The sequence below is a fragment of the Homalodisca vitripennis genome, unplaced genomic scaffold (genome assembly GCF_021130785.1).
Source record: "Homalodisca vitripennis isolate AUS2020 unplaced genomic scaffold, UT_GWSS_2.1 ScUCBcl_3101;HRSCAF=8394, whole genome shotgun sequence".
Classification (NCBI taxonomy): Eukaryota; Metazoa; Arthropoda; class Insecta; order Hemiptera; family Cicadellidae; genus Homalodisca; species Homalodisca vitripennis.
In genome coordinates, this window is record NW_025779223.1 from 15764 (window position 1) to 39380 (window position 23617).

The 23617-nt window shown below is 35.1% G+C and overlaps 1 protein-coding gene across 3 annotated transcripts in view; it reads left to right on the forward strand.

The window, feature by feature from the left end:
* Positions 1-232: 232 nt before the first annotated feature.
* Positions 233-23617, forward strand: part of LOC124372398 (cytochrome c oxidase assembly protein COX15 homolog) — a 39009-nt gene continuing 15624 nt past the window's right edge. The window contains exons 1-4 of one of the 3 annotated variants that reach the window (XM_046830797.1): positions 233-326; positions 2921-3014; positions 7139-7240; positions 11932-12055. In XM_046830797.1, coding sequence (XP_046686753.1) covers positions 2931-3014; positions 7139-7240; positions 11932-12055 — 310 coding nt within the window. In that variant the 5' untranslated portion in view covers positions 233-326; positions 2921-2930. Of the gene's footprint in view, positions 327-351; positions 489-729; positions 756-2920; positions 3015-7138; positions 7241-11931; positions 12056-23617 lie in introns of those variants that run through there. The other 2 variants (XM_046830796.1, XM_046830795.1) reach the window with 2 other exon arrangements.

Genomic DNA, 23617 nt, shown 5'->3' on the forward strand with positions numbered 1-23617 from the left:
TAAACCTCTTTTTTACTTGTTAAGGATTAACCTTTGAAGTGCCCATGTTGGTAGCAGAAATGTTACTACATATTAATATTTAACACTTCAAAAAAGAAAGAGTCACTTATTATAAACTGACAAATGCCACCAGCAAAACAATTACAAACTTTACTGAGTCATGGCTAACTGGCGAAAATACTCGTTCTTTTGATGTGCGAAGGGTATGATTGCGCCCTGGGGTCAGTCAGTCACGAACAACATACATTCAACACCGATTGCTGTCGACTGATAGGCGACACGATACCGATAGTAAGGTTGACTATTACTGATCAATCATCGTAAAGGTCTGTCTCTGTTGTATTTATTAACACGCTTTTTTTAATTTTAGTCAAGATAGAGTTTTTGTTTTGAAACCTATTCCCATTTTCCTTATTGTGTTTGTTATCATTCATGGGGTTTGTCAGTAACTAAAGAAATTAGTAGGAATTTCATGACAATTTTTAGACGTAAGTTTTACAAATCTGAGGATAGTTGACATATAGAGTAATTAAAATCAGAATAGCTAAGATGGATACATAACCTAATTTCATATCTATATTACAGCCTAGCTTATCCTGTGATCACAAATAAATTTCACTATTTTGTTCTTGAGAATACTAAAACATGTTGGTTGGGTGCAATGTTCAGGAACAACATATTGGATAACGTTTATTAGCTAATTCTAGGTTATAAACAGCTGTGTTGTGTAGAACTGTAGTAGAAATGAATATTTTGTAAGGGTTAGATTAAATATACCTTTATATTAAAAAGTATATCTTTATTTAAAGAATATTGATGTAATATTATTATTCATATAACAGAAAACATTGAAGAATTTGTTATTTCCTTATTCCTAAAAATGACAAGATACACTTAGGTGTAAAGAATCCCTGATATTATGTAATTGCTTGATGCAATATAGTATACCTATAGGCTACTCTCTAATTAGCTGAATCTCAAGAATAAATATTGCAGTGATTTTGGTACTAATCACAAAATTATATATGACATATAATACAGATTTATTATATGGGTCATCCTCTACCAACCACAATATTTAATGAAAGTAAAATTGCAACCATACCATCCATTAAGATTGCTAAACACTTTTTAGAAAAATATACATTTCATAAATTTTAAATCCATGGACATGATACATCACAGCTCAATGATGAGTAATTGGTTTGAAAATAATAAAATATATGTTATTAAACAGTTGTTTTAATAATACACCTAGTAATAAAACAATAGTATTGATGTTTGAGTTTGGAAGAGGCAAAATAATTTTATTTCTTATGTTCCTCATAACAGAAAAGAAATTTCATCTGCAAGTTAAAAAAAAATACTAACTTAAGTAACGGTTTTGCATTTTCTTTTTCCCTCCGGTAAAGTTCTTTTTTGGACACAAAACCTGTAAAATGATTGTATTGTTTTTTTTGAATAAAGAGTTTTTGAACTTGAACACACACACTACTACTACCAGGAGCATTATGCAAACTAGGCAGCCACTAAGAGTGGCATCATCAGGGGGTGGCAGAAACAGGAAAAAATACAAAATTTAATATAAATTACTGTACATTCACCAAGCTAAGTTATATAATAAAAGGACTTTAAAACTCAACTTTAATCATGATGAATGAATGAAAATAAATTTATTTTCAGAAAAGGTAAGGCTACAATATTATTGACTTTATAGAAGAAAAAAATCATACACATATAAATTGGATTATAAAAATTTGCTTTTATTATTATACTGTTGTAACATATTGTCAAAACAGCATACACATACGGAAGATAACAATAGAATTTTAATAAAACAAATATATAGGGCAACATCAATTTAATTGCTGATGCAACATGCTTATTGACAATGTCCAATTAAGTCATATGATTAAAAATTAAAATTATCTTCTTATAAAAAACAAATGAATTTGCTCTGATAAGATAAATGATTATCTAGTCCACTTTATACCAAACCTTCTAAACCAATTTGCCAACCAAATCTCTATTGGAAGATTGTATTAGGCTAGAGAACCTTTAGATAAATGAAGGTACTATATATGGGAGGAAATAAACTCTGTAATGAAAATCAAGCAATTGCAACGATTGGTAAAATCAGTTTCGTGAAACTAACCCTACATTTATTTGAAAATGACCCAGGAAAGACTTTAAGGGCTATCCACCTTATTAATAGAACAAGACAGCCTAAATCTTAAATCAGGTGAACTAGTCTTATCCTTTCCCAAAAATGAAACTACGGAGAATGAAATGATAAATACATTTTATGTATACTAAATAAAAGTTGTCTTCTGAATTATTGAAGACTTGTTTTTATTTGTTTTAAGTTCCTACTTGAAATAAGATACAAAAACGTGAAATATCTTTTTGTACCGTACCGATAATTAAAGTCTTGTTATATTTAAAAAATTCCATGGAACTGTTTTTGTTGTAGAGTTTCTCTTTGGAGGGAAAAAGAGTAGCAATTAATTGAGTTAGAGATGGGGGCTGCAAAAGGATATTTTGTGTAGAGCACCAGCATAGCTTGTACCGGCCTTGGTCATCATTACTCACTCTCACTCGCACAGTGATGGCAGTTTGCTACTAATCGAAAGGCCACATCTTAAAACTTCATAGTTTATATAGTATTACGTTCTTAACATAGATGTAGGTAATTTTTATATCCTACTGATAAATGGCTGTTCAGATTAAACAAAGTCCATATTAATGGTCTCATTTAGCTTTATTTGTAATAAACCAACTAATTGCTTAGTACAGGTAGTTGTATAAAGCTGAACATGTGTTTTGCACTATTATTTGGCAGTTTATCCTTGTTTACGCACTTAAATTGTTATTATTTTACTGATTTTATCACTAATACGTTTACCTTTTATGTTTACAGAAAACTGAATATGTTAAGTACACGGTTACTTCATGGAGTTGGTGCATTATCTTCAATTTTACACAGTCCACGAACAATAAAATGTAGCAGTAAGGTAACAATCACAATATTGTACTATTTATCAAAGTTTACCCAGGTTAAAAGATCAATAATTATAAAAAAAATTTTCAGGTTTTAGCAGTGTGAAGAAAAATGGCTCCTGCTGGACCAGGACATTACTATAATCAGTCAATGATAATAAGTTTGTATCAGAACTGTGTTATTTTTAGTGGTTGCATAGAGTGCAAAAATCGTCTTAAGGCTTTACAATAATGAGTTAATTGTAATTTGTTGTACTTTGGAAACATGTTATTAACAAAACCCAAACCAAAAAAATTCATTTCATTTCAATTCAATGAAATTAAATGATTGATTGTTTACAAGGGTAGTGTAGGTGACTTGTGTCTGGACTGCTACAGTCATTTTACTACAAAATAATATGATTGACTAGATCATTTGTATCAGCTGATTGTTTCAACATTATAGTACATGAAGTTGGGTGCTCTTTAGAATGGCTTAGGTTTACATTGTATTTACGGAATTAAAATATCACTGGTTTGTCAGCAAAAAGTATAGTACAAGTCTAAATACTGTTTATACAGGGTGAGTCTGACCACCCGTGCAGTATTTACAGCTGTCTTAATAGCTGACTTCCACACTTTTTCTATCTCTTTTCTCCATAATTTGGCCTCTCCGAATCCGTTAAAATTATTTTCAATTTTGAAAAATACCCCTAAAGAGCCCAATTTGGGGGGTAGGGTGCTTTTTGGGGAATTTTCAAATGTAAACATTCAAATGTAAAATTAATTATCTTTAACGGTATGTACAGGGTGTACCAAAACGTTTTGAAATAGGACTTTAAAATAAAGTACTGTGTTACCCTACCTACAATACGGAACAGCACCAGAATTTTTTTCCTAACTTGCTATTGACCTATTTTTCAATGAAATATGTCGTACAGGCATTTTTCACTGGATTTTCTAAATTTCAAAAATATTCAAAATTTAAGAATACAAAAAATCCTAACACTCAAAATTCTTAAATAGCAACATATAATAAATTTTATATCAAATAAGGTCTTTTTAAAACAAACATTTTTTGTATTTAACTTTTTTTCCTATCTCTTACTGTTTCAAAAGGGCAGCCAAAAACTGAATTACGTATGTCTGTTTACAAAATGTAACAAATTATCTTTAAATGATATGAAATAAAAATATGTCCTATAATTTTTAATTTGCTTAATAGCTCTGAATGACCTCTGAACTAGCCATAATCTTACCTTTAATTGAATCTTACCTAGTACAGGTGCTCGAATTGTAGTCCGTCATTTGCTAAACACAGTTCTAATCTGGAACTTAAGCTATCTACAGCTCGCAACACTTCTTCGTGGCTGATTGAATTTATAGCATTCCGGATTCGCTGCATCATATCTTCGGGTGTTGTCGGTCGTAAAACATAAACTAAGTCTTTCAGCCTACCCCATAAGTAGAAATACCATACAGGTCAAATCAGGGGATCTTGGTGGGTAGTTAACTGGACCACCTCTTCCAACCCATCTTCCAGGGCATTGTTCATCAAGCTTTTGTCGCACGTTGTGCGAGTAGTGAGCCGGAGCACCGTTGTGCATAAACCACATATTGCCAACAACTTCATCAGGTACATCTATTAATAACTTAGGAAAGTTATTAATTAAAAAATGGTTTTTTTTTTTTTAAAAATTAAAAAAAAATTAAAAAAAATTATTAATTAAAAAATTATTAATTAAAAGTTATTAATTAAAAAAGTCTCTCCATCTAGGTGTCCTTCAAAGAAAAAAGGACCTACAATTCTCCTGCCAACAATACCACACCAAGTATTCACAGTCCAGTACCTCTGGTTGTCAACCTGTCGTATCCAGTCGGGGTTCTCATGAGCCCAGTACCTCATGTTATGACGGTTAACTTCGCCGTTGCTCCGAATAGTAAATTGCGAAAAAAATGTTCATTTTGTAGCAACTTTTCTCTTGCCCACAAACAAATATTCATTCTTTGAATGCCATCATCACCATGAAGTTCTTGGTGCAGGGACATCTTGTAGGGATGCATTTTATTGTCTTTCAGGATCCTCAGCACTGAACTTTGGCTCATACCAGAATCAATAGCTATTCTTCTGGAAGAATCATTTGGGTTTAGTTGCACCGCCGCCAATACTTCTGGTGCCCTATCACTTCTTACAGGCCTTGCAAGTGTTTTTCCCTTATTGCTGTCAGGCTGTACCTGTCCTGTTTCACGAACTCGAATAGCAAGTCTTTGAAAGGCCATTCGTGACTGAGGTTCTCTATTTGGAAACCATTCGGTATACACCCTCGCAGAAGCCACATAGTTTTGAAAACATTCGCCTAACACCATTAGCATATCGAATGCCTCTGCATTTGTGTACAGCATTTCGAAAAACCACAAGCTGTCCTTAACAGCAGACACCAATGAACCTACTAAGGGTAGCCTTATCACATTTGTCAGATAAAGATGTCTAGCCAGCATGCCGCAAGTGATAAGCCTGTTGAGAGTGGTAAAAAGTACCTTTCTAGTCCAAGACTGCATTGAGATTGTGCATACATGAATCATTGTTATCTTTAAAAGATAAACATGGAAACTACTACAAAAATATTGGGCCACATTGGAAAATTAAAACATGTTGAATTTTGGTCTGATTTCATAAAAAATTCTGTTTATTTAATCACAAAAACCTGTTTGTTCAAATAAAAATAATTTGTTACAATTTGTAAACAGATATACGTAATTCAATTTTTCGGCTGCCCTTTTGAAACAGTAAGAGATAAGAAAAAAAGTTAAATACAAAAATGTTTGTTTTAAAAAGACCTTTTATTTGATATAAAATTTATTATATGTTGCTATTTAAGAATTTTGAGTGTTAGGATTTTTTGTATTCTAAAATTTTGAATATTTTTGAAATTTAGAAAATCCAGTGGAAAATGCCCGTACCACATATTTCATTGAAAAATAGGTCAATAGCAAGTTAGGAAAAAATCTGGAGCTGTTCCGTATTGTAGGTAGGGTAACACAGTACTTTATTTTAAAGTCCTATTTCAAAACGTTTTGGTACACCCTGTACATACCGTTAAAGATAATTAACTTTTGTTTGCGCCACAATGTTCGGTGTAATTAGACCTTTAAATTGATGTATCACACGACCCATGTTTACATTTGAAAACTCCCCAAAACGCACCCCTACCCCCCAAATTGGGCCCTTTAGGGGCATTTTTCAAAATTAAAAATAATTTTAACGGATTCGGAGGGGCCAAATTATGGAGAAAAGAGATAGAAAAAGTGTGGAAGTCAGTTATTAAGACAGCTGTAAATACTGCACGGGTGGTCAGACTCGCCCTGTATACAGTAAGTGCAATATAGTGTAACACAATTGTCGTAGTTAAATTGGATTTTAGGCCTAGTCTAATATGAAAATTTGTTTCTTTTTTTATAAAGAATGGAATAGAATGTCTTTATTGTCTTTTATCAATGTACATCGCAATATAAAACGTCAATAAAATTAATATTGATCATAAGATCATGCACCATTTAACGTCATTACAGGTAGTACATATGTCATTTTAAAAATTTAATATGGATTTATTTACTATTATTGCTACACGATAATTTTATTTTCATAAACCAGTAAGAGTTAAAAAATTTAACAATATGAATAAAAATACAACAGTATAAATAAAGAACACAATAATATAATGTAAACATTTATAAAAGAAGCTTTCCGAGATTGACTATAACTTTGAGTTAAAGATTTGCAGCCTTAACCATTACAGATGCAGAAGAGGCGTAATCCAATAGATGTTCTTTGTATTAAATATGACAGTTGTCTGAAGTGACAAATACATGCTACTTTCAACAGACTTAGCTTCAGCTGCCAGGCCAAGCCTTGTTAAAGCTTGGGAATAATGCATAATGGATATTAACTGATTTAAAAACACAAATATAATGGACTTTCCTTGTTTTGTTGATTATAACACATAAAAACATGATGTGACTCATCAGCAAAAACATTAAACTGTTATAAGTATAAAATCTCAAACTCTTTTATTAAATAGGAAGAAATAGTCCAAAATGTCAAAAGGATATATGAAACCAACATTGAGCCTTTTAATTGAAGTTGATTGAAATGTTTCAGGTATTGTTGACTTCATATTTGGGTCTTAGAACGGCTGCCAGGTTTGCTTTGCCGCAACACTGTGGTTGCCTTACAACCTCCTTAGCCAAACATGGGACAAAGGTATGAACCGTATTTATTTTTGTAAAACTTTAAATCAGTTTTTTAATTGTGCTATTGCTAATCTATGAGCGTGTAGTACAACAGCAGTTGTAAAGGAAGTGGAGTAAATTGGTAGAGAAAAATTCATTTCAATTAAAATCTAAATTTTGTTTTATGCAATATTATATTCCTTGTACTCTACTTTGCTATAATTCAACAGATTGCAGGAGTGACGTGCTTAACCCATGTTCAGTTATCCTTCTGTCTTCTTTTGTGGACATTTTTAACAAGTCCCTTTGTTTATTCACACATTAAATGGCACAGGTCTCTGTCATCTGATTTACCTAACTTTTGCTACCCATGTTACAAACATTTTTTCTATTTATTTTGTACTGTGTTTGTACTCACATGGTTAACCCTTTTAGCCCCGGCGTCCGATATATCGGACAGAGGTGGTCTAGCTAAAATGCCCAACGTCCGATATACCGGACGTCTCGAGAATTTAATGTAGTTGGCTAATAATAAGTCCAAATGCCATCAGTTTCGGTAATAGTAGTCGGTGAAGAAACGGGCTACATGCAAAAAACAATAAACCTTCCAATTGGCATCGTATTTCGTCGTCATTGAGCGTAGTTTATTTGTCGATGTCAGTTGTCAGACGACTTCAGTTGCATTGTTGTTGTATGCTGACTTATAACCTCAATTAGTTTGCGTGATTGAAAGCGGTTGTTTTTCGTGTGATTTATTGTATTATTAGTAAAAAGACATGAGTAAACGTCGTAGAGAAAAGTTACCAGTGAGTGAAAACACTTTGATAAACACTGGTACTTTGGGATTATACCGACCACACCCATACATGAATCGTTATTTGACATTTTGCTTCTACTGATTACTAGATTAGCGTAGAACAATATTTCGTCAATATAAAACAGGAATTGTCTTATCGCAAACCCCTCCCCATCCTCAGAAAGAGGTCAAAGTTGAGCGGTCTAGTAGATAAGTGATTGCAGGGGATTCTCGAGAAAGATAAGATAACAGCGACAAAAATACCGATCACAATACCTGGAAATGCTTGTTGATTAATGGAATGTTAGTTCTGTTACTCAACTACATCGTTTTTATAACGTTCTAAGTTCATTGAAAAAGGTTTAAGCGTTGGGGGCATTTAACGGAATCTGACCCCATTCCCAAAGTACCATAAAATGTATATATTGTAAATATTATTTCTTTTACTTTTTTGAAAAATTAAACGAGTTTTTAGTCTTACAAACCATTACAATTAGTTTGTGTTATTTTACAATTGTTATTATTTCAAAAGTGCAAAAACAAGTAAACATATCTGTATACTTCTACTGACGTGTATGTGGAAATATATGAAGAAGTGCTTATGCAGCAATACGATTAATTGGATATATCTCCTGCATTTATCAAGGAAAGTTCTTAAAATTTTGTGTGTGTGTAGTAAGAAATATGTGTACAACAAAATTGCTTCATTTTCAGGGGCTACAATTTTTTTTTCTACCGTTTATGTATGTCCAAACTATAAAAAATTAAAAAAATTAAAAAAATTTTATGTATAAATACGCTAAAAAAAACAAATCATTCTGTAAAAGTACTTTTTAACTATTACATCTAAGAGTACACTTATTTGTGAACAATTTAAAATAAAAACCTAAAAAATTATCTTCAAAAATAAGAAAACTAGATGAATTTTCCCTCAATTCTGCACTACGGTCCCTTATCGCCATGGGCTTTCTGGCAAGTCCATGGAAAAATGGCTGGGGTTAAAAGGGTTAAAAAAAAAAAAAAAAAAAAAAAAAAAAAAAAAAAAAAAAAAAAAAAAAAAACAGATTGGTTAAAAAGGAAAAATTCAGATGGGTATTTCAAATTTTTGTTCGTTTTATTCTTTCCTAGTTTTTTATTAAAAACTAGGAAAGAAAAGAGATAAGATTATCATGTCAAAATGTAATTCATAAACAAATTAAATGGCCACATTGTATTGTAATTCGTACTATATCCAAACAGCATGATGTAAAAAATTATTAATAAAACTAGCTGTTACCCTCGGCTTTGCATGGAATATTTAGAACCGAAGTCCTTATATTACGAAGTAAAAGCAATTATGATGTAATATGATGGAAGTCACATAAAAATTTTTAAACGTAAGTAGGCATACATCATGTAGATATTATTTAAGTTCATGGTAAATAGTATCAGAGTTTAACTTAATTATTGTTTGGAACGTGTAGGAGCATTTCTGATTCTAATTAATTATATACATAACGTCACAGCTGAATCTGCCTTGTCATTCATCCCAATCAAGAAAACACAAATCTCGGATCACACAGGTTTTGGAAACTTACTTCGGTTAAAAAGCGTATATTTCCAGCCCTTGTCATATATTTTAGGTCTAAGATATTTCCAGTACCATAGTAGAGTTTGCCTTGTTGTTCTGACGAAGAAAAAATATATACGAGGGGGTACCAAAAAAAAACCGGAATTATTTTATAAAAATGATATATTATCAAATTTTTTACAATACGACCTTATCTCCTTCAAAATAATCTCCATTACAGCTAATACATGTCCCAACGGTATTTCCATTGATCAAAACATTTTTTGTAGTCATCTTTAGAAATGGCTGCAAGCTCGAGCTTCGTTTTTTTCTTAACCTCTTCAACGCTGTCAAATCGTTGACCTTTCATGTGTGGAAATAAAAAAAAGTTGCATGGAGCGAGGTCAGGCGAGTAAGGTGCGTGGGGCAGCGGAACCATGCCGTTTTTGGCTAAAAACTGCCTAACTGAGATGGCTGTGTGTGCCGGTGCGTTGTCGTGGTGAAAGAACCAGTCTCCAGTCTGCCACAAATCGGGTCTTTTCTGGCAACACTGTTGCGCAATCTTCTTAAAATCTCCAAATAAAATGTTTGGTTGACAGTCTGACCTGGAGGAACAAACTCAGAATGAACAATGCCTTTAGCATCAAAAAAGCAAATCAACTTGGTTTTGATGTTTGATTTGACTTGCCGACATTTTTTTGGACGAGGTGAAGATGGCGACTTCCATTGGCTTGACTGTTGCTTCGTTTCTGGGTCATAACCATAGCACCATGACTCATCACCAGTAATTACCTTTTCCAGAAAATCGGGATCATTTTCGAGATGTTCTTTCAGAAGGCGGCAAGTTTCAACTCGATGTGCCTTTTGATGGTCAGTCAGAAGTCGAGGAACAAATTTGGCAGCAACCCTTTTCAGTCCTAAATCTCCTGTTAAAATTCGCTGAACCGAGCTCCAAGTTAACCCACTACTCTCTGATAGTTCCTCAATTGTCTGTCGACGGTCGGTGAGCACAAGTTCACGAATTTTCTCAAGATTTTCGTCCGTTCGAGAGGTTGATGGACGTCCAGAACGAGGTTTGTCTTCAATCTACATGTCGCCATTTTTAAATCGAGCGAACCACTCGTAGACCTGAGTTTTCCCCATAGCATCATCTTTGTAAGCTGTATTCAACATTAAAATAGTTTCTGCAGCATTTTTACCAAGTAAAAAACAAAATTTCACAGCTGCACGTTGTTCACTTAAACTTGCCACTGACAAAAAACGAAACAAGAACAAAACAGGGTTAGCGAAAACAGTCACTACGAACGAACAGAATACACTAGGACAACGGAACTGGGGTCACTGAGCTCACAATGGGTTGCGCGACACACACCTAGCGGCAGGAATGTGTACTACACGCTGCCGGCTGCCAGCAATACAATTCCGGTTACTTTTGGGTACCCCCTCGTATACTTACATAGGACCGAGATGCCTACTTCGGTTAAAAGTGCATACTTAAGACCGTTTAAATTCACTTACGTACTATGTCACAGTTTAGCTTGCCATATTGCCTCGATCAAAATACTATATACGTTAGATTATCTAGTACTTGGAAATCTATTTTGGTCAAAATCGTGTTGGCATAGTTGAGTTTGCCTTGTCCTGATGAAGAAAATATACACACATAAGTAGGACCAAGAAGCCTATTACGGCATAGAAGTCCTACCTACTTCCGATGTACTTTCTGTATAAGGGGGAAATCCTTATTAAAGTTATGCACAATCCAAAATAATCATTATTAAAGTTTTGTGTCATATAAGTCTTGTTTTTTTGGACTTTAGTCAGGAAAGAATGAATCGTTGAGGCATGTTAGTATTCATTTCTCTATTTTTCTATAAGTCATTGTTAAAATGTAATATCATTATGTTAAGGAAGCCCACCAGTAGTAACTTATGTGAATACATTCATAACTTTGTTCATTAAGGTTAGTTTTATAACAGTATTAATGGATTAGATGATATTAATTCGTCACTGGCGCAATCTGGTGTAAAATTTATATATTAATGTTTTATTTACTATCTGGATTACACTACCGATCAAGCACTGTTTACTTATTATTGATAACATTTTAATGTAAACAGATGTTTTAGAAAGTTTGTCGAACTATAGCTGTCAACAGCTATTTAGTGCCAGTTTAATTGGAATTATTAAACGTAAAAACTACAATTTTTCTGAATTCCAAAATGTTTCAGGTAACTTATATTAACTTTTTCTTCCTCGGATTTCAATGGACATTTTACAAAAAGAATTAACTGAGTTGGTCCAGCCGTTATAGAAATTAGCGTTTACCAACACATTTCGTCATTCATTTTTATTTATAAGATATATGGTTGCTTAGATATTGTCGAGGAGGGCAGTTACTCTGGCAGCTGAAGCAACGCAGACATTGCCTAGAACACAGAAGATTGTGGGGTACTGGCTCGCAGGTTGCGGTGGCATGGTCTTCTGCGCTGTTATATTGGGTAAAAAAAGTTAAAAGATGTCTTATTTCACCTGGTGAAGTTACATATAAGTAAAAGTTAATGTGGGATGTTCTGTTGAACTCTAACTTGTTGTACAATTCTTTCTGCAGTGCAAAACGCGTTTCATCCTTTTTGCAAGAGTCTTTTTTTTTATAAAACATATCAATATTGTTTTAAAAGGCTTATTGTGTAAATTAATTATCTATGATAAAAGTATTTAAATGTTTACTTTCTACTTAGCTGTATATGATGGTTGCTTATAAGTAAAAACCGTTTTTAATAGAGAAAGAAAAACTATCTATTAACTCTAGAAGTGGAAAGGCACCGGATGTACGGCAGGGTCGGCCCTCGTCTAAGTGGCAGCGCCGGAATTCCGGCCCGATTACGTTGCGTCGCATTACGTTATTTTTTAAGGAGTAAATATTATCTGATTGTGATAAAAATAATATATTTGGAAAGATGAAGAATCATACTTTACAATAATAATGTATTTTATTAGGTTTTATACTATTTATAGATAACCTCTATGGATATATATAAACAGTTGTGCAGCATACATCTGGCCCGCCCGCACATTTGTTTACTTTCTGGTGTTGTTCCAAGTCCATAGTTTCGAGTTTATTTCAGCTAGTTATTACTTATAAGCTAAATTAATATTACACATATATTAGTTGGCCTAAAACACTGTGCCACTACAGAGAATTTACAATGCCACCTCTAGGGTTAATCTAAATTGTATCAGAGACCAAAAATGAACTTTGTTCATTTTTGTTAAGCCATAGCACCAGCTTTTGGATTCCTATTTGTTACACCAATCAGTAATTTTATTTTCAATATATAATCACTTTCCAGACTTTCCCTTCAAAACATTCCCACCAAACGTTTTGGAAAAAGATGAAATTTTAACTGTACTGTCATTCTTCCAATCATAAAAAACTATGACCATGATTTTGCATTTTGAATTTTCGAGGATTTGTTGGAGAGTTAGCATGATGACTCTCATAGTTTTTTTCTTTAGTCTCTGGAGTGTAATACACAGTCCATGTTCATTACTTGTCATTTTTCTACAAAAGGAACAAAGAACTTCCAAACGCTTTGTCTGGTGTTCTTCTGTCAACAGTGTTGGCACCCATTTTGCTGTAGTAAACTTTTTCAGTAACAAGTTAATAACTACTGATCTGGAAATTTATTAGGAGAATTTTTGATGAAGCTTGTCAATAGGAAAGTAAAGCATCTACGTGGAGAATTTCATATAAAGCTTTGGAGTCATATTCGTTCATCCATGACATTAAGCCATGCACGTTATTCTTCATAAGGAACATTTGTTTTGCCTTCATTAAAAAGTCTCTATACCCACATTTTGATCATTCATTACACATTCAATATAAATTCAATAAATTGTTGATGAATTTCAACTGGATGATCTTTTTTATGTATTTAAGATTCAAATAACAGTGCACACATCACAATTGGTGAGATTTTATTAACATGGTGACAAACGAAACCCAACAACAGCAGGAATTTGAAGTGTAATGATGGAATAATTGAGGACTGATCAAGAGTAGGTGACCATGTCATATGATTGCCTGTGCAGACTTGATGAACATTTTATTCTTTGAAAATTACCCTCATATTACAGTGCAGAAACAATGCCAAAAATCCATTACAATTAATACAGCCATCTAAAAAAATATAATTAACATATATTTTGAAGGAAACAGGATTTTTCCGGACATTTGCCATCGTTAAGTGAAACAAGAAAACAGTAACACTACGTTTCGAGATCTGCAATCTGATCTCTTCTTCAGGTAAAGAACTAACCTAATACATAATTACAAACTAGGTTAAAAAAAAAAAAAAAAAAAAAAAAAAAGTCGTAAATGGTTAGTAGACGAGTGAAGACATATTGTGACCTGTATTCCGTAGTTTAGTTTAATGATTGGTGTTTTGTATAGTTTTTTTTTATTAAGTGCATGTCTTTAGTGTTAGTGAAGTTGACATACAACATGTAGGTTGTGATTCCTGACTCAGGCGTGCCACAACGCTTTAGTAAGATTTGTTTTTTTTTAACCTAGTTTGTAATTATGTATTAGGTTAGTTCTTTACCTGAAGAAGAGATCAGATTGCAGATCTCGAAACGTAGTGTTACTGTTTTCTTGTTTCACTTAACGATGGCAAATGTCCGGAAAAATCCTGTTTCCTTCACAATCCTTCCATCGTCAAAAATAACCTTCAAACAAAGAACATATATTTTGTATGTAATTTATTCTCAAAGTTTTAATTTGTAAAAATAAAATGAAAATTAAGTTTTATGCCATTAAAGAAAAACTGTCAAAATCAGCAAAATAAATACAATTAAATCATTTTTATCGGGTCAATATACATACATTGTACATTAACACATCAGGCAATAGAGCAAAGATTATTCATGTAAAATATATAACTGCTTCATTTTTTGGCAATGAATTATGTATTTTAATACAAAGACTATGGGGTCTCTTAGTAGATGTTTTACTCACATGCTTTAGTAATATTAAATGCTGGTTATTTCTTGTAGGATATGAATGAGTATTTGCACGTGTTGTAGAAGTTCTTCATCACAAACATACAGCACTTAAACCCCAACAATCTGACAAAAGTCGTTATGTTGATAGATTTCAAAATAGATTTGCATGATTCATGGTTAAGTTGCATAATGGCTTAAAGATACTACTTCTGCATTCTGAAAAATCTAAGAAAAATCACCTTAGAAGGAAATTTCCAGATGTTTACCTGTACCCAAGAACAGATTCTGCGTAAGAAAAGTATACATTCTTAGTACTTCATTGCTGCAGATCTGTGGGAATTGGCTTAACGCATAATATGTTGACCATAATCTCCTACAAATCAAGTTAACATGAAATTTCCAGTAGGGCCACGGTCTATACAAAGGTCAAGGAATTTTGTGTATAGAGTGCATTCAATTGGAGAGTCCTTTAGAGACAGAGAATTAAAATGTTCACAGCCTTTCCTTTTATCAGGTGAAAATTATATATAATAGACAGTTTTTTATTGTTGATTGATAAAGGATGCCACTTTATTGGTGTATTTGAGAAAAAGGATGGGTCCCAGTTTAGAGTCCTGAGGAACACCATTTATGACTTCTTTTTGTAATGAGTTATGTATAGTCCAACCAGCTGAAAACTAAACTATTTGGATTCTACCTGTAAAATATGATTAAATTAGGAAATAAATGTTTTCCAAAACATTTTGTACAAATCATTTGGTTTGAGTGTCACCTATACATAGTTATGATTAATATTTTACTGTGTCAAGAGCCTGGTAAACTATATTAAAACAGATAATCAAAATCTATTGATTTTTATGGTTGTTTTAAGAGCAACTAAATGATTATTTTTATGAAAACGAGTATATTTGCAAAGAACAATTTGGATTTATAAAAGGTCTTAACACAATCAAGTCTCTAGAAAATATTGTAGAAAAGGTATTAGAAAACTTTGAAAATAAACTAATCTTCTCTGTTACCTTGATTAATTTAACAAAAGCATTCAATTGTATTTCACATATCCTACTCATTGATAAACTATGGAATTAAAAATATAGAAATCAATTTAATAAAATCATATTTAAGTGGAAGAAAACAAATTAATGGTAACAATAAATAATGAACAATCAGATTTTAAAATTACAGAGACAGAAGTTCCACAAAGGTCAGTATTAGGCCATTTCCTTTTTATAGTTGCTGTGAACGATTTATCATTTAACATTCCATGTCCAACTGTATTATATGCGGATGATACTACACTTTTAAACTGTGACAAAACTTTAGTTTGATAACTAAACAAAATAATTCTACGGATATGGCTCTGGAATGGTATACATCAAATGGATTGATGGTAAATAATAGTAAAACTGAAAAAATAATTTTCTCTCTCAATTGAGAAGTAGTTCAAAGTAATAAGCCTGTTAAATTACTTGGCATTCATCTAGACAGCAGGTTAACACGTTAGATGCCAAGCCTAAATATTCTGTTTTAGCGTTAGAGTGCCAAAATTATCCGTGGCTAAAACTAGGAAAACTATTCATGTTTTTCTGTTAGTTGGTCACTTACCATTGTGATTTGATAATTTTTTTGTATATATAACGTTTTTTACATCGTCGGTCGTACATGACCGACACAATATTAGGTGTGGGATATTACGTTTTTGTGGTTGGTAGTGCAGAATAGCTCACTGGATTGTACTGCAGCTGTAGTCAGCTGTGTATTACATCACTCTCGGACGACACCTCACTGTACTTTCGCGCCTTTTCTCATCAACCTGCTATTGTTTTGAAGCTTTAGCCTAGAAAGTGGAAGTGCGTTCGTAAAATGGGCGATCCTTTGCGACAATCGGAAATTGACAGAATAATTGACCTTCCCTCATCTCAAGGTGATTTATTTGCGGGATTAAGTGAAGATGAAAGTGTTGAGGACATGGACTATAGTGTGGTTGACGACAACGGATTCAGACCCTGACTTTCAACCAAGTGATGGCTCGGACGAAGCTGCTGAAAATGAGTTTATGGTTGCAAACGAAGACACAGACGCCGATGTTGATAATACCATAACGACAGTTAACAGTACTGCTGACGAAGGTGGACAATTGGCATAGTTTTGAAGGTAAACAGCAGATCTTTGAGTTTAACTCTAGGCCTACATTCAAATTTATTACCACTAATGATTCAAAAACCGATCGACTTCTTTGAACAGTGTCTTAATGCCGATGTCATTGATCTGATGGTCACAGAAACAAATCGGAATGCTCACGATGTAATATTCTAAATTACGATTGAGCCGTAAGAGTAGGCTTAAAGATTGGCGAGACACCAATCCAGAAGAAATGAAAAAGTTTATAGGCCAACTTTTGTACATGGGCCTAGTAACACTTCCCCGAATAAGTGATTATTGGTCCACAAATGCTTTATATAGCTTCTCAGGTGCCTCAAAAGTAATGAGCCGAAATAGATTCCAATTAATTTTACGCTTTTGGCACTTCAATGATAACAACAATCTGCAAAGAGATGGGCGTATCGGCAAAATAAAACCCTTGCTTTCTATTATAAATGGTATGTTTTTTAACCTAAAAGAAGCCGAACAAGACCTTGTCATCGATGAGACAATGATACCATTCCGTGGTAGGTTACTTTTCCGCCAGTACATACCTGGCAAAGCTCATAAGTACGGTATTAAAATATTTAAACTTTGTGACAAAACTGGCTATACTTATGGTATAAAAGTTTATATGGGGAAAGGTACCGTTGCTGCAACAGACAACTCAGTAGCTACCTCTGTAGTAATGGAGCTCATGGCAAACCATTTGAACAGTGGCCACAACCTATATGTTGACAATTATTATACCTCTGTTCAACTAGCAAACTCTTTGTTATCGAGACAAACTCATCTTTGTGGAACCTTAAGACGAAAACGAAAGGGCATTCCAAAAGACTTGACAAAAGAAAAAATCCAGAAAGGAGAAATGATTTGTTTTAGAAAATGATGAAGGGGTCCTTATAACTAAGTGGCAGGATAAACGAGAAGTTTTAATGTTGTCAACTGTGCACAAACCGGAATATGTAGAAATTCCATCCAAAAACCCAGACAAGCCGTCTGTACTAAAGCCACTTGTTGTCACAGCCTACAATAAGGCTAAAGTAGGCATAGATCTTTCTGATCAGATGTCTTCATACAGCACCGCTGTGAGAAAGACTATGAGATGGTACCACAAAGTAGGTGAAGAACTCGTTCTTGGTACTTCTGTGGTTAACAGCTGGTTGGCATACAATACATTTTTGAAAACAAAAAAACCTCCCAATGCTAAAAAGAAGCACTTAATTTCGATTACAAATTCAAAGAACAGCTAGCTTGCTCCTTAATGGTGTTTGCAGGAAACGCCACGCATTCCTGAAGTATCAAGGACTGGGCATCACTATCTAACATCATCTGCTATGGTTGGAGAAGGTGCAAAAAAACACAGAGTTAGGAAAGTTTGCAAAATGTGTTATCAAAAACTGTCCGAACAGAGGAGTCCGCAGGTGTAGCAAGAAATATGACAAAAGTCACTACATTTTGTTTGCGTGTGTCCTGACAAACCATTTTTATGTGAAACATGTTTTCAAGGACATTCACAAATGAAAAAATTTACTATGTAATACAGAAATGACATTAAAATTAGATCATTCATTTGTGGTAAGTTAACAAAAACCTTATGTCACAAAGTGTTAATTATATTTGTAATTTAGGTATAAGGAAGCCAACTTTACAAGAAGCTATAAGAAAAGCTTGTAGTAATGTTCTGAATTATGTATGAATATTTTATTCCTGACAGTATAATTCTAAATAATACTGTACATTATGATATTCATGTAAGTAACCTTCTCGGTTTACAGATTAATAATTAATTAACACTTTTTGTGTGGTAATAATAAAACGTATATTTTATTACAGCATAATACGTATATTATTTTACAAACAACATCTTTAAATCTTAAAAAACAAGAAAAGCACCATACAAATTGCTGATTTCCTTTAAATTTTATAATGCAACACAGGGTAATAGTATTTGCTATAATCACTACTATTTTTACAATTAAAATAACAAAAATTATGTTACACCAAAAATTACAAAAACATCTGTCGGTCATCTTTGGCCGACGAGATGCTAAAGAAATACTCTATCTTTCGAGCCATATAACAGCAACTTTATTGTAGCGTATCTGAACTGAAACAGTGTTCTGTAAATAGCCAATGTCATTCTAGGTCACGTAGTTTTGATAATTTCCGCTAGAGTGTAGTGCATTATACAGGACGGGCATAATGGTTGTCTGTTGCGTAGCAACGCTGTCGGTCAGGTATGGCCGACAGTTATCTGTACAAACATCATAGGCGTCGGTCAACTCTGACCGACTTGGCATTTAAAGTGTTAAGTTGGGGCTCACGTATTAATAGTCTGTGTAAAAAGTTATCTAGGGTTATCTACTTTTTAAGAAAACTAAAAAACGTTGTTAACTTATCCATGTTGATTACAGCCAATGCCTTTTTTTAATTCTTATCTTCTGTATGAAATTACACTTTAGGATAATAGCAGTCATGCAGATAGAAATTTTATTTGGCAAAAGAAAGCTTTAAGGACAATTATATCTATACCAGAAAGAGAGTCATGCTAGCCCATTAAAAAAAAAAACTTCAAAAATGTATAAAATATATTCTTGTTAGTTAGTTTTAAGGAGAATTTGTACCATTTTAAATTTAGGCAAGATATTCATAACCTCAATACAAGCAATAAATACTTACTTAATCAAGTTTCAGTAAGGTTGGAAAAATAAAAAAGTAGCCACATCTTCATGAAGATTAAATTATTTATTTAATAAACTACCTCAGAGAGCTTTTAGTGTAGACATGCATAGATTTAAGTTAGTATTAAGTAAATGGTTAAAAATGAATGCTTTCTACTCTGTTGACAAATATATATATATATATATATATATATATATATATATATATAAATTATTTATTTATGCTCTTAAATATACTGTTGTCTTAGGGTAAACGGTTAAATATTGGTGCTTTTACTTTGTCTATGGCATGTACGAGGTGTGTCCAAAAAGTATGCGACCTTGACGTCTGGTAAGAACTGACGTTACTCGGCGGCAACGGCAATCTGGTCCCCTTCAAAGTACTCCCCTCCACAAGCCACTACCTTATTCCAACGCTCCTCCCACTTCCGGAAACACTCCTTAAATTCATTTTGCGGAATGGCTAACAGGTCATTCGTCGCATTTTGTTTTATTTGTTCAACGTCGTTAAATCTTTTTCCTTTCAAAGGAATTTTCAATTTCGAAAATAGCCAGAAGTCACAAGGAGCTATGTCAGGACTTTAGGGAGGCTGTCGTAGTTGGTTGATGTCGTGTTTGACCAAAAAACGCTGAATAAGATTTGAGGAATGAGCTGGCGCGTTGTCGTGGTGCAGGATCCAGTCACAGCTTGTCCACAGTTCAGGTCGTTTCCTTCGCACTGCATCTCCTAGCCGCCTTAGGACCTCAAGATAATACTCCTTATTCACTGTCTGGCCTCTTGGAGCATATTCGTGATGAACAATGCCGTCCTGGTCAAAAAACTGTCAGCATTGCTTCAAGTTTATCTTGCTTTTTTCGGCCGTTGCTCTTCGCGAGTTTTCCGCTGTGAAGATTGAGCTTTTGTTTCAGGGTCGTAGCCATAAACCCATGACTCATCACCAGTAATAACTTTTTAAAATAGCCCTGGGTCACTTTTTTATCAAATCCAGATTGTCCTGTGCGATTTCAAGTCGACAGTTCTTTTGGTCAGCAGCCGAGGTACAAATTTTGCCGAAACACTGTTCATTTTTAAATCTTCATGTAAAATGTTACAAACTGACGATTTTGGTATTCCTAAATCTTCTTCCAGCTCTTGAACAGTCAATTGACGGTTTTCATTAATTGCTGCACGAACACGTTCAACATTTTCAGCGTTTCTGGCCGTTGAAGGCCTGCCAGATCGGTCATCACTCTCCATTGATATGCGTCCATTTTTAAACCGCCTAAACCACTCTTTTATTTGTGTATCACCCATAGACACATCACCATAAACTTTCCGTATTATAGTAATCGTCTCTGATGCTGAATGGCCAAGTTTTTGGCAAAATTTAATGCAAATGCGCTGCTCAACACGCTCAGTCATATTGAAATGCAACGCACACGCACGGCAGTACTGTACGGAACAGAGCGCTGTGACTCACTGAGTGACCGGATCGTATTAAATGCCTAATATGGGAAAGAGTAGGCTCGTCCCTCCCCTCCAATAACCGGTTCGAGCCGATCGGTTACGCCGCGGGCGCCTGCTGGTTGGCGGTCGGATACTTTTTGGACAGACCTTGTAAATTGCTTAATGACAATAAAATATCTTGAATCTTTACTTGTAAAGGCAATTGATTGCTAATTTATTTCCTTGTCTGCTGTTCTAACTTGTCAGACTTAATCTGATTAATCCGAAATCAATATTTATCAAGTATAATTTGTATTTAAAAAGTATTGGAACTAATATTTTAAATAATGATGTTTGACTTATAACTTTGAAAGTTTTAATTCTATTAGGTTCCATTGTGACAACACACACTTGCCCCAGTGTGCCATTTTTATTGCTCAAAGTAAGTTTTGAAGCCACTTTTTGGAAGTATAAAAAGTTACTCCATTGTATTTCTACAACATTATGGAATAAGCATCATTAAGCTCAGACTTTAGAAAAGAAACAAATGATTAAGAAGAAAATCAGTGGAATAGGGAGATGTTAACATGTGTAATTTGATGTTTAGTAAACAACTAAAAGAAGTTATGATCTTTGTGCTGTGAGCTTTATCATGATGGAGTTCCTGCACTGATTCATATGTGGTCAAATTAATTAAATAATAAAAATTCTTTTTTTACATTATTTTCAAGATGTGTCAAGTGTGTAGTATATGTTAAGTAACATATACTACAATATATATTACTATAGAATATATATAGTAATATATATTCTACTGGTGGAGCTCTGAACTGGCCTCTTTGAGGAAGAGGGTCAGGGCTCTATTCAGGAGAGCCAAAACTTGGGGCACTTGGGACACCTACCACGAGGCTCTTGCACTGTACAACCGCAAGGTTCGTACGGCTAACAGGTTAGCCTGGAAGAAGCTCTGCACCGATATTGACAGTGTGCAGGGCTGTGCAAGGTTACAAAAGCTATTAGCAAAGAATCTCATCTCGCCGCTTGGTAGTCTCAAGGACGATCAAGGTGTTTACATTACTGAACCGGAAGGAGTTCTAAAAGTTATGATGGGAACACACTTCCCGGACTGTATTGTTCATGAGAGTAATCAACCACCCGACAGTGAGGGGAGACATGCGGGCCACGCCACCCATTTGCAGTGGAGTCTGGCGCACCGTATTGTGACCTTCAGAAGGATTGAATAGGCTATCAACTCCTTCAGTCCTTACAAAGCTCCTGGGGGTGACGGGGTGAGACCGGTTTGCTTGCAGCGGGGGTTGGATATTCTCCTTCCCCAGCTGTGCAGACTGTTCAGAGCCTCTGTGGCTCTCAGGTACATCCCACTATCCTGGAGAGTGTCCAGAGTGGTGTTCATACCGAAGCAGGGGAGGGCGGGCATGGATCGGCCGAAGTCTTTCAGACCGATATGCCTGTCCTCCTTCCTTCTCAAAACCAGGAAGAAATTGTTGCCAGGTTTGTTTGGGAGGGAGCTCTTTTGGAGCGACCTCTACATCCTAACCAGCATGCCTACACTCCAGGAAGGTCATGCGACTCGGCCCTGCATCAATTGGTATGCAGGATTGAGAAAACGCTGGCAGCAAAAGAGGTAGCCATAGGAGTCTTTTTAGACATTGAAGAAGCCTTTGACAATACAGCCACTCAGGCGATTATCAATGCGGTCTCAAGACGTGGTGTTGATGGTCAGGTGTGTGACTGGATAGGGGCCTTGCTCACGGACAGGGTTGTTGTTACAACCCTCATGGGAGCAAGTGTTAGTGCGAAGACTACGAGGGGCTGTCCGCAGGGCGGCGTCCTCTCTCCTCTTCTGTGGAACCTGGTTGTGGATGACCTGCTAAATTCTTTGAATAGCAGCGGTGTCTTTGCACAAGGGTACGCAGATGATATTGTGATTCTTGTGAGTGGCAAGTTCAACACAACAATCACGGAACTGACCAATGCTGCTCTGAACATGGTGGGAAATTGGTGTGATGAGGTTGGCCTCACTGTCAACCCCACCAAGGCTGCTGTGGTAGCCTTTACCAGAAGGCGACAGATGGAGGGCATTGGTCCCTTTCTATTCAAAGGCTCACCCGTTGAGCTGAAGTCTGAGGTCAAGTACCTGGGCATGATCCTAGATAGGGTTCTAAACTGGGGACCTCATCTAGAAAGGGTCATTGCCAGGGGGAAGTGGTCTCTAATGCAATGCAGACGTGTGATAGGTGGGCCCTGGGGACTGAAGCCGAGGCTCTTGTACTGGCTTTATGTTTCCGTGGTCAGACCTGCACTAATGTATGGAGCTGTCGTATGGTGGCCAAAAACGGAGGCCAAGACGGTGGTAGCTCGTCTGGCGGGTATCCAAAGGATGGCCTACCTTGCTATCACTGGGGCTTTTCCTAGTGCACCAGGCGCGGCTCTGGATTGTTGTCTTAACCTCGCCCCCCTCGACATTGTCATTCGGGCTATGGCCAGGAGGAGTGCCTACTGTCTTCAGCAGATGGGACTCTGGTCGGGCTGCAGCGGTGGGCACTGCAGAATTAGCACTCTGATACAGGAGGATGTTCTGCACATGATCTCTGATCAGATGCCACAAAAATTTTCCTTTGACAAACCCTTTAGGATTATGTTACCCTCAAGGGATGATTGGTCAGAGGGAAAGAAACCTCTTCCACCAGCTCAGCTCGAATAGTTCACAGACGGCTCTAAAACAAAAAGCGGCACAGGCGCTGGAATTCTGGGAGTGAGACCATGTAGGGAGCTGGTGGTCC